We start from the raw sequence: 12,529 nt of genomic DNA on the forward strand, positions 1-12,529 counted from the left end.
CCCTTCACCGCTGGCCCCCTTTGATGTCCGCTCCCTCCGCTAGGCTACCGATCAGGGGTAGATGGTGTCGTTTGTCATTTTCGCCGGCCTTGTCCGTATCTTCTCCGCCCCCGCTGGCTTCCAGCGTCTAGGCTCCACTATGCCTCCACTTCTGCTCGGCCGCCGACCACAATTCAGCCCGCTGCTTGCTTCCGTTGCCAGGCCCTGCCGATCGGGAGCTCACCCTGACGCTTCTCGGTGCACTGCAGCGTTCGAACCTGCCCTGCTGGCCGCCACTCGGTCCTCGACCCTGGTTCGCACCTTCAAAGGTATTATTATGCCAGATTTGTTAACGGATTGCAGGGGAAGCCGCCTTACTCCCGGAGCCTCTCTGTTACGCTGCTGCCATGATCGGCTGCTAGCCATCCCCCCTCTTTACCTTGTTTTGAGAGATTTCTAAAGAGGGTTGTGGTTCTTACCCCCAGAGGTAGCACATTCCATAGTTAAGGTCCTTAATATTTAATAGAATGTCCCCCCGCCTTGTCAATTTCACTCGAGAAATGACAATGAGTCCAAGCTACATGAACATAGGAGATGATTAGGAACATACAGTGTGACCAAGCAAATTAGATCTTTAGGGGCATGTTGATTCCTAGCTCTGATTGTGATGCATTCATCACTGCTGTAAGCTTCAAAACCCTGCCACCATCTTGAAACATTATTCTGCATACTCGATTGTTCTTTACTGCTCCAAGATGGCAGACCATTGAAAAGCTTTACTTTTTAATTTTTTTATTGAAGCACATGCCCTTCACATTTAGTTGGCATATTTTTTCTTTTGTTTTTCTTTCTCGGTCTGTGTCTCCTAGGCCACTATGGGTCCATTCTCTGCCCCTTCATAGTGAGCGGTGTACCTGTTGTTGAGCAGTGTGATTGAATGGTTGAGTGCAGTATAGTCAACATCCTTTGTAAGTGCATTGTGAGGGATGTGCCTGTGTGGATGTAATATTCACAATGTCTTTTGTGAGTGCAGGGTAAGTGGTCTACAGGTTGAAAGTTTTGCCTGTGTGAGTGAAGGGTGAGGCATGTGCGATCCACAGGTTGAAGTTGTGCCTGTGTTAGTGCATAGTGAGGCATATGCATTTTGTGAGTGCAGTGTGAGGGATGTGTATATGGGAGAGCAGTGGTGTGAGTGTGGCTCCCTGCATGGTATGAATGAGTGCACATGCACTTTACAAGGGCCAAATTATTGTCTTTGGTAATGCGGTTTAGGATTATGGCTTTGAGTCGCAGAAATGCAATGCAGGAAATGAAAATAATATATACTGTGTATATGAGAATGATACTGAGTTTTACTATTGCATGCTTAGACTCTGTTGAAGGAGATTAAGGAGTGTCAAGGACAGCTGGCAGACTGAATTGTCACCCGAGTGAGGGGGAACAGTTACTTTGCTTGAACTAGGGCCCATTGCAACCTAGCTATGCCGCTGTGGCAAAGGTTCTAATGTTACCTATTGAGCCTTCAAGAATTTGGCTAATGGGAAGGATATGACCAGTTGATTTGGAAGATTCTTTGCTAATAAACTATAATTTTTATATCAATGGCTACTAACTCTTCCTTGAGGTGAACATATCGTGTGGCAACACCCACTATCTAATATTAACGACATGGTTACCATGCTTAGGAATGCCGATTAGTTTCTGACAATAGACCTTTCGACTGCATCCTACCAAATTTAGTTACATCTGGCAGCATGACCTCTAAGATTTTTTATCACACCTTTTGCTGGATATCAACTAAATTGGATGCCATCAGTTTCTGCCCTTTTTTGTAAACAGGAATGCAAGGTTTAATCAGAGGAATAGTTGAGGTTGAATTTTTCCAGGATGACATTTTGGTCCATGCAGAAACAGAAGCTGAGCATGACAATAGGTTAGATTAGATCTTGGACATTTTGCATGAGAATAATAGTAGGTTACAGGTAAATAGCATTACATATTTAGGACAAGTCACTTATGAAAAAAGGGATTAATCCTAAGGACAAGCTGGTAGACACAATTCAGAATGCTGCTATGTCAGAGGGCAAGGATGATTTGAAGACATTTTTAGCATGATTGAGTTCTACTTGAAATTTGTTATGAACCATTCAGACAAAGTTGAGACGATCCACCAGCTATTGAAGAAGGGAATGAAATATGTATGGTTCAGCAAGTGCCCAGAGGAATTTGATAACAAAAGACAATTGCACTTTTTTTATTTGTTGAGTTTTATATAGTGCTGGCTAGACCCGAATTACATGAGTACAAAAACATAGCATAAACATGCAGTAACAAATAGGCAAAGGAAGAGAAGACTAGGGAAGAGAGGGAAGGAATAGGGGAGGTAGACTGAGAATAATGAAGGGAAGAGGAGGGGGAGGATGTGGGACGCACAATGGGAAGACGAGGAAAAACTGTCTGATGTCCAGCTGGGTAGGTGTCTGCCAAGGGGTGAACCAGAGTCAAACTCCTCTATAGCTGCTTGGGACAGCTCCACCAGTCATCGGCCAAAGGTTTCTCAGGCACTGTAGTACAGACAGAAAGGTTATAGTTTCCGCCTAGGGGGAAACGAGCTCCATCGAGCGCGCCGGTCACGGTGTTGTTGACCATGTTTGCTCTGAAAAGTAAGACTATCCATACCACTTATGTGATGCTTGTGAGCTTGGTGCTGTGTTGAGTCAGGTCCAAATAGTGAGGAAGTAATTATCACTCATACATCTTATTTGCTTAACAGCGCTACTCAGCTACAGAAAGAGAAGGGCTTGTGGATTCCTGAACTGTCTGTCGGGCGTCCTGAGACTGAGCATTGCCGGCTCTTCTGCCGCGTAAGTTGTACTGTGGCTTTTCGTGACATGACCTGTCTGGCTTGTTGTTACACTGCGACTAGGTCTGATTTTTGAGACATATATTCTTGTGATCTGTTTTGTCCTGAAGATGGTCCCAAGGATCTACTAGACCACCAGGGGACCGAAACTTCGACGCATGACACCGTTTTTGCATAAATACCAAATTATTTGGAGTTCAATTTACCAATACCTTGTGTTTAATTCACGTGAATGTGGTTGAATCAAAATGTCCATATTTTATGCGAAAGGTGTTTCACATACTACCATTAAATTTATTGTGATTGTATCGGTAGTATTTTGTTGCCAGATCTTTACCTTGCAGAAAAGCTACATGTGTTATAAGAATTAAAACTTATATTTTTGATACATTTATATTGTTCTATATTGAATCCCTGTGATTACAAACAATTAGGTGTTCATGTATGTGACACCATTGAAAAAGTGAATCAGTATGTGAATGTTTCCTTCCGGGACATCTTGCTTTTGTTATTAACGATACCCAGTACCTGGGGTATTAGTGGGTGGCTCTGTGTTGATATTATTGTCTCTAGTGGAGAATCAGATGGACACCGCTAAGGTGTATGAAAATTGGTCACGCAATTAGAGGACCCACTATCATGGGAGTATTGGACAGCTTGCTGCGCTCTGACGGGGCGACTCACAGCGAATTGCAATCTTATGATTCTTCATTTTAAGTATTTACATCAAATGTACTATACGCCTGTACGATTGCATAGCAATGGGTTGCGGGAGGATTGCCGATGAGCAAGATGGGGGTTGGAAGTCGCAGACTTTCAACATTAAGCCTGGGAATGTACCCAGGTGGCACGGTATTGGGGCAGTGTTGTGCAGCACCTCACATAGATGTTAATGGAACCAGTGGTTTGTTCCCCGCAGGTGTGTCTGTTGGGTGTCTGTACAGCACTAAAAGCATGTAATCGCAGACTGGCGGTAGTCTCTTTGCTGCTGGCAAAAAGGGTGGTGGCTAAATGCTGGGGTGAGAGGGCCACGCCTACAGTCGGCGCTTGGTTTGAAGATATTTCATATTGCAAGGAGGAATTAAATATATATGCAGAGGAACAACCAGTGGCTTCCAGACAGAAGGATATCTGGAGACCTGTCGAGATGTATCTCAGAAAACACCCCGATGTGTTGAAATAAGGATGTCATATTGTTTCATGTGTGAATGCGGAAACTACAGCGACCATAGACATCATAGATGTAATGTTTTAAACATCCGAATGGGATCAGCTCTTATAAATGGACAAATATACAATGTACTGTGTATTGTTATTGCGTTGTGTGGTTATGCTTGTTCTTGATATCGATTCCTTCTGAAAAATGAATTGAGTTTAAGCACAAATTACAATTGAGTGTAATCTGTCGGAGTATATTAAAAACGCTCGATAAACACAATAAATAAAAAACGGAATATATCAAGGTCTTTATTGTTCTTGAGGAGAGAAATTAGGTTTCTACTGTGCTAGACCAAACTGTATTTCTATTACCTTTTCCACTAAAAGGTTTTTCAATTATTTGGGTTCTCAGAAACGTGTTTATATTATTTTGGTTTACCTTGAATTTAAATATTACATTGTGAATGAAGTGCCTTGGCCTATTGTGAAGGGAGGTCCTCTATGTCAAAAAAACTCTGGTCTCTTGTGAGTATAGGTGCTCTGTGTGTGAGTGTATCTTTTTTCTTTCTACTCTTTTTGGAAGTAGATGATTATGCAAGAGTTGCTCCAATAAGCTGATTTATTTTACAACTTTGCATGGGTGTCATTTTCACAGCTATGCTGTATCTCTAAACCCTGTCCAGTGACAGAAAAAGAGTGAGGTGTAGTTGAGGGGGGCGGGCTTAGGGAAGCAGGTCTAGAGATAGCTCATGCATGGCAAGGAAAATGTCTATTAATGCAGGATAAGCACCACTCCCCACCACCCCAAGGTCCTCCTCTAGCCTTAATATGCATGACACATTTCTATCTTGTTTTTTTCCAGGAGTCACTCGGTCAGTACTGCTTCCTCGTCTTCGTGGCCATCATTGCAATTTCTGGAGCAATTATTTATTTTTACCAGCCAGAGACAACAGGGCTCTCTACCATGGAAATAACTGAGCAGTTCTATGAAATGAACTTCCAGGGGAGTAAAGAGGCACTCTTAAGTGGTGCCCAAGCCGAGCAGCATGAACCCAGGTACTGCAGCATTTTCTGATCCAAAGCGCCCGGGAAAGAACAAGGAGCCCTGGATTGGGTCGAGTTGTTACATGATGACTACCAAGAACCAGAGAAGAGTCAATGTTCAACTTTGTCACAGCCTAAAAACACTGAGGTTGGATCATTTTCACGTTCACTAATAAAATAAAAAATATTTTGACACATAAAAATGTGGGGGGTCACCATCAACCACACTCTCTCACTGGATAGGTATATATTTACACTAGCATTTGTTTCTGCCACTTAAAAACCTTCAAGTGTCAGTGGCTAATGTGATAATTAAATATTGCCTGGGCTAAAGTAAGAGCATCTTTGTGTCATCTTCATGTCTCAGCTACAACTTCTCCAGAACTCAGCCACAGGGCTTTTATGATGACTCCACAAATACAATAAAGTCTGCATCAACTTAAGGGCCCTTTGCTGGCTTCCAGTAAAGAAAATAGATCTTTCACTAGTTATAGCTTGCTACGACATTCTTTTAACTCCTCATTTTCTAGTCTTCAAATTCATGAGATAATGAACTCTTTTTCCTCTCAGATCCACACAGCAGGAGTCCCTGGTGGTTTCTCCCAGCAGATTGCTCAGCCAAGCTATATTTGTGTGCTGCATTCCAATTTAGTGCTGCTTTCCAATTCTGTGCTTTTTGAAAGAAGGATCTTGGTTATTCAATCAATAGAATGCAACTTTTTCTCCATAGTTTGTCAGTGCGCTTTGTCTCTGCACCAATAGGTTTCTGTGAAAGTGCTTTCAATAAATTATTATAGCATAGTATAACACATTTGGCAAACACCTGCGAAGCTCGTGCATTATTAAATGTAAATGATACAATGTTAGCTAAATTATTATGAAACAGATGACTGAATAAACGCTAGTACTTGTGCATTAAAATTGTATTATCCTGACAAACTATATTCTCTATTGCTAATCTTTGCTAATTGTGATACTATATAGCAAAATACATGGCGTAAGCATTTGACTGGTTACACAGGGATTAACAATTGTTTATATTATATAAATATGGCCATGAAGAAATAGGAATCTTTTAAACTAATATATTTTCACTTAAAGCATGATTTAGAGTAAATAGCATGCACGTTACACAGAGTACAATACAAAGAAGTATCAGACAGACAATAATCCCCTATTTCTATTTATATTTGAGTCCTAAAAAAATAAAACAAATCTAGAAAGTATTCAACAGTAGGTTTAGGGAGATAGTAAAAATGTTTGGTTGTGTTCCACCTTATTGATATGTAGTTCTTTTACAAGTCATTTATTGTTCCAACGGAATTATATCTTAGAAACATGCCTTAGAGAAACTATCAATTTCCAAAAAGAGAGATAAACAGTGTAAATTGGATAGCGCTATAAATGTTTCCCTTTATTGAGTAGGACTGTATATAAAGGGGCCTCGTCTAGAATCGGGCAAGAGACATGTGCGAAAGCATCACCCCACCTGAACTTACCTTAAATTCTGCAGTTTGCTGTAGTGGAGAAATTATCCTGCACACTAGACATGCACAGGCGTACCTGCTGAGTTCGCCAGTGCAACTTCATTCAGAGTAGGACTGGTCTATAGGGCAATCAGGAAGTACCTCAGAGGCAGGTCTAATAAGATAGTGTGTGGGCTGGTATTTTGGAGGGGGTAGGTCTGTTTTATGGTCTGGTGGGCTGGTCTTTACTGATGATTTCCCAGATCTTACCAACGACCTTTGCTTGTAGCAGACACAATTGCATGAATACCTTCCAAAACACCTACACAACATGTCTTTACAAGTTGAAAACTGTCCTATATGCAAATGTGGTCCACTTTTTTAGCTCTATGATGTGCTAATGAACTGTGGTGCGAGGAAGATTATCTGCCAGAATATGGACAACAAAAGTATTGTTTACACATATGTCACCCCATTAGGTATACATTTCATATTATCATACTATTAACTCCAATGGATTAATATTTTTCTGAACAGAATTTAGGACACAATATTTTTATCAGATGACATTCACGCTATAATATTCTGCCACAAGGGTGTAAGGATTTGTGGATCTAGTAAGCAAGGGCTGTGGTTAGTACCATCGCCACAACCTCTGGTAGTCATCTTGGAAACTATATGCACTCTGAGGATCGGTGAAGGATGGAGCCTTTTGAAAGGTGTGAGGGGGATGGCTCCTGGAATGGGAGGCAGTCTGTGGGTGGCAGATTCATTAGGGGCTTCCTACACTTTAGTACGTAGACATTTGGGGTCTCGTTTATGGGGAATTGGTGTAGGGCAGCGCTGCAAGTCTTCTTACAGCCTTTCCCTATATCAATGTGAAAGGACAGGAACGCACCGTATTTATGAATTATGGTGCATTCCTGTCCTTCCCCCCAGCTCTGGTGCAGAATGTGCTGCCTAGTGCCAACATAGGCACCCTTAAATAGCAACAGGGGGTTGGGCCTATAGTAACGTAAAAACTAGGCCACAATTAAACTTAAAAAAGGGATAAAGTGCTTTGGACGTGTACTCAGTAATACTTTCTTCAATAATGACCACCTTGAATCAATAAGGGGTTATGTGTTTTTATTACACCTTTTCTGATTTTGCTCTTAATGTAAACATGTTAGACATTTAACTCATGCCACAGAGAAAGAAACTGTACATGGTTGATGGAAGTTAATTAAACAATAATTATCAAAACATTTCAAACCAATGTACATTAAAAGGACATATCAATCAACGTACAAATAAATACAAACAAACAAAGTGTGACATACAACAAATTAGTCCTTATTTAAATGGCAGCGCAACACATTGAAACTTATTTAAGCATGCGACTTGCCAAAGACAACTAGATGCTACACAGATAACAACAGACAACTGTCCTGTTTGCATATACTGTATTTCATGCACTGTTAGTAGCTATTACTAGCTGTGAGGGGGGTTGACGCGTTTCTGAACCCAATATGTTTTGCGGGTTCTCCTCAGGACCGGGACTGGGTAGATACTACAAAACATAAGAAGGAAGTATAAATGAATAAGGGAACCCAGCGTTAGTAGGAATAGAGTCACTAAAGGATATCAAGTAACACATATTCTTACCTATTGAGATGGGGTACTCAATTATTGATTTGAAATCAATTGCTTGTATCCGGAACCAAGTTCACAGTATACTGTAAACACAAAATAAATAATATAATGCATTTTATGGAACGAGAATTGGATTCATAGATTTTGCCGTGTGGGCCAAAATTGCGGATATCTTTAAGGGGTGAGACCAGTACTTGCCTCCTGTGACTTGTGTTCTCAACTTCAATTATTGAAATTCAAGTGGCATGAAATGGGATCATGGTGTTATGCGATTGGAAACCAACGGGTCATTAGATGGACAATCACAAGTGTTTATGAATGGCTTCAATTCGATCTCTGCCTAAGGGAAAATGGATTGCCTAGTTAATGAACCATGTATTTTTGTTAAAAAACCTGTAACTACTATTTTAAGAACTTTTGGCGCGTACCTCTTAGAAGACACTGCCTCTCCTGTGTCTAAGCATGGCCGTTTGAATTATTCTGCCGAATTACTACATACTGCGTCGGTAAATAACAGATATGGAAAAGAGGAGCATTTAGAACGGAATGACATTCTATGATATTCTGTCATTTCTAAAAATTGGGGTGTCCTTTAAAACACTTGCCTGATTTAGCGCGTTAATCCATGGTGCAAGGGTGTCTGCGTTCATGCAGGATCGTTTTTTGTGCAAGAAGGGGACCGTTCCTGCACAAAAACAATCCAGAGATATGTTTTTCTCATTGTGAGAGTGCTGTAGAATGCAGCACACATAGAAAAAGAAATAAAACAAGGAGAAATACAAATATTTCTCCTCATTATGCCTGCTCTGGGAAGGTGCAAGGTTTAGGCGCAGGCCCAAGTTTACATGAATAAGTAAATCTGGGGCAAAGTCAAAATCCATGGGTGTTGCGTGGGAAAAACACACAGCAACATGCATGACACACCTCCCTGGCACGGAGTAAGGCATCGCAGCAGCTTGCACTGTTTTGCTTACTCCATATTTATGAGGCCATGCAAAGCCACGCAAAGTGGCCAGAGCGTCAGAAAAAGTAACGTTCCGGTGGCACAACTCTTTCATAAATGAGCCCTTTGGAGAGTGAATTGTAAAATCCCTGATTTGGTGGAGCACTACAGAGAATGAGCAGAGGTGCAAGGAGACATGGTGAGAGTAGGCCTATGGCCCAAGAAAGGCAGGTTGTGGAGGACGGGGACATTTGAAGATCACTTGGGCACACTGAAAATAGACTCGTTCACCTGATTATGAGGGTTAGTGCTGTTACTGTGCTAAGGCAGGATCGCCCCTGAATGTACATTCAGCCTGGAATATTGAAGGGTAAACACCGATGGCTCCTCCATAATGGCGGAGGACCATCACCCCACTGTAGATGAAAAATAAAACGATAATAAAACAATTCTATTATTGTTTTATTTTTCACTGACATGGAAACACGTAAGAAAACATAGGCAAAGCCCGCCAGACATGAGTTTTACTCGTAATCTGGTGGGCGGTCTCTGCATGGCTTTGGCGGAGCTGTGCCGGCGCAGCACTGCCAAAGTCATAATCGGCTCACAAGATTCACTTTGATAAGGACATTCTTACACTTGACTGTACTTGGCTCTAGGGAACTTCGAAAAGAGGAGACTGGACAGAGTAGAATTGCAGTGGGAGAACTAAGAACCACTGACAATACATGTTGGCAAAATGTACTTTACACAGGCATAATCTCATGCAATCTGTCATTCTGCATTAGGAATGTGATGTGTGATGCCTGAGATTACACCATTATGACATGACATGTAAATGAGATTTTGTTCAGGTAAAAGTCCTGTTACAGGAACAGAAAGAAGATTTTACTGAACATGAAAGTCTGTGGTTTTTAATGCAGGCAAGATAATCAACTGAACTTCTTTTCTAGTTTAACTTTTACCCTTGTACACTGTTCAGGTAGTTTATATATGTGTGAAATCCAGCTTATTTTTCTTTATTATTTTTCTCCAGAGTAAGTGTCACAGAGAGTGAGGCTACAGTACATACAGTGCCAACTTCCTTTTCCTGTCCTGAAGGCATGTCAGTTTGGATTTGAATCCTGTAGGGAAGGCATCACTTATCCTTTGCAATCTCTGCTCCATCATCTACCCTTGGAATCTTATTTTTGTTGCAAAAATAAATAAGATAGTGCAGTACTTTGCAAAACATTTGATGTTTGAGGGGCGTCAGGCACCCAGTGCTTTTTTATTTGTTGGGATTCTTTTCATTTAGTATGTTCCTGGATGACCTGGAACTTGGACAAGGGGTACAAGGCATACCCATGTGGAATTATAGGATATGAATATAAGGACAATGGGCTGTTTGGCATTGTGGAGGCATGGGGTAATTTCTGTTTTCCCCTGTTCCTTTGGCTGTGTCCAAATTTGTGATTACACTATGGTATTTTACTGTTTGCCGTATCGGCTTCTACAGGCCATTATTTTTTAAATATATTTTTACATTCTAACTGCTGATATGATAGAGATTTTCTCTTAATTTTGTAGGGACCTGTGGTTGGCCTTGAATCCATGCCGGATTTAAGTATTATTTTGTCTGCATGTGCCTCTTGGTGGCTATGGACCCGATTCACAGAACTAACTTAAGACAAAATCCTAAACTTACTACTTTTGGTATTCACAGAAGTTAGGATTTTGTCTTAAGTTTGTCTTAAGACAGACTTAAGACAGACTTAAGACAGAATCCTAACTTAAGTCTGTCTTAAGTCTGTCTTAAGACAAAATCCTAACTTCTGTGAATATTAAAAGTAGTAAGTTTAGGATTTTGTCTTAAGTTAGTTCTGTGAATCCGGCCGAGGGTGTTCAAGCCCATATAGCCAGACATTTTTCTTTGTTCTTAGCCACCTTCTTTTGAAAGTGCTTCTTGTGTGTGTTTGAGATAGTTAATTAATGTGCATTTTACGCAACTTTTCAGAGTCTTTCACTGGGGTAATTGTTGCCTAGGTTATTTTTGTTTGGCACATTTTTAATGTTAATTTTAAACACATTTTGTCAGTTTCCATATTATTATTTATTGGTTGATTTTTTCATTCTTCATTCTTATTGCTTCTTTGATCACTGGTGGTGCACATGCCCTTGGATGGACCCAGGCACATTTTGAGTTTATACATATATTTTTTTATAACTCTTTTAATAGTGACAATACAACATATCACATAGATTAAAATCCCAGATCTGATCTGAAAGAATAGGACAACAAATACTATCAATAGCATTTCTATTCTCTCCCACCCACCAATAGGTCTTCTTCCTCTATTTGTACATTTCGAAAGCGATCCATGAGGTCCCGTTACTCCACTGGTAGATAGATCATCCCCTGGTTTGCACTCCACTTCCCCACACCTTAGACCACTTATTGGGGCAGCCGTTGCTCTCATAAACAGCCAAAGCATGCACCAATCCATGTCTGTTTCCCATTCATTCAGTGTAGGGGTCAGAGCGGCCCTCCATAGTTTGGCAATGATTATTTTAGCAACCATAAATCCTAGTGCGACCCTGAGGCGTCCTGATTTATTTAGATCTATCTCATCCCACACATTTAGAAAACACCACCTAGGAGACTTAGGTATCTTCAGAGTGCAGACTTTCTGAATATCAGACATCACCTTGTCCCAGTAGTGCTGCGACGCTAGGCAATGCCAAAACAATAGAAGAAGGTATCCTCCCTCTTGCATCCCTTAGGGCAGAGCACCAATTCGAACTTCCCTATTTTAACTAGAGTAGTGCAGGCAAAGTATGTTCTGTGTAGAATTTTCAGTTGTATTGGTTTAAAACGGGATCTAATAGCAACCACCCAAGGGAGGCAAGAGCCTCCTGCCATAATTCATCTTCCAGTTGTCCCGCGTCTCTTGCCCAATGTTCCGGGAGTGCAGTCAGAAGCTCAGGGAATTATTATTAAGGATTTTGTGAAAAGTAAGATATATTGCCTTTTTCTCCACACAGTCATCAAGTAGTCTGTCTTCCAATGGGGAAGATTCTGGGAGTTCCTCCCCTTTCAGCACTACACTTCTCAACGCATGTCTGATGTGGAAATATCGGAAACTTTCCAAATGTGCTAGTTTAAAGGTCAGTGAAAGGAAGCACATCTCCCCCCACCCATAAATTCCCTACTTTCAAGATGCTGATCAGATCCCACTTGACCAAATTTTGCAGAGTCCCTCAGCGGGGTGGCTTTGGTTATTTTTTCTGCCTACCCAATGCAGCTGATGACTCATGCCAGACCTTTTTAGAGGTAGAAGTTGGACTGGGGAGTGAGTTACTCCTGCCCCCTCCATTTAGCACCCTGTGGAATGCTCCCGATTGCATGTTCCGATGATCCATTCTGTAGCTGGCTCATTAAGGGGGAATAAAAGTACCCAG

At 41.2% G+C, this 12,529-nt stretch overlaps 1 protein-coding gene across 1 annotated transcript in view; it reads left to right on the forward strand.

Annotated features, from left to right (window-relative positions):
- Positions 1-6,549, forward strand: part of LOC144792662 (solute carrier family 2, facilitated glucose transporter member 5-like) — an 842,308-nt gene extending 835,759 nt beyond the window's left edge. Inside the window, exon 13 of the mRNA XM_078667809.1 lies at positions 4,863-6,549. Coding sequence (XP_078523935.1) covers positions 4,863-5,075 — 213 coding nt within the window. The 3' untranslated portion in view covers positions 5,076-6,549. The remainder of the gene's footprint in view (positions 1-4,862) is intronic.
- The last annotated feature ends 5,980 nt before the right edge of the window (positions 6,550-12,529 follow it).

The sequence above is a fragment of the Lissotriton helveticus genome, chromosome 11 (genome assembly GCF_964261635.1).
Source record: "Lissotriton helveticus chromosome 11, aLisHel1.1, whole genome shotgun sequence".
Lineage (NCBI taxonomy): Eukaryota > Metazoa > Chordata > Amphibia > Caudata > Salamandridae > Lissotriton > Lissotriton helveticus.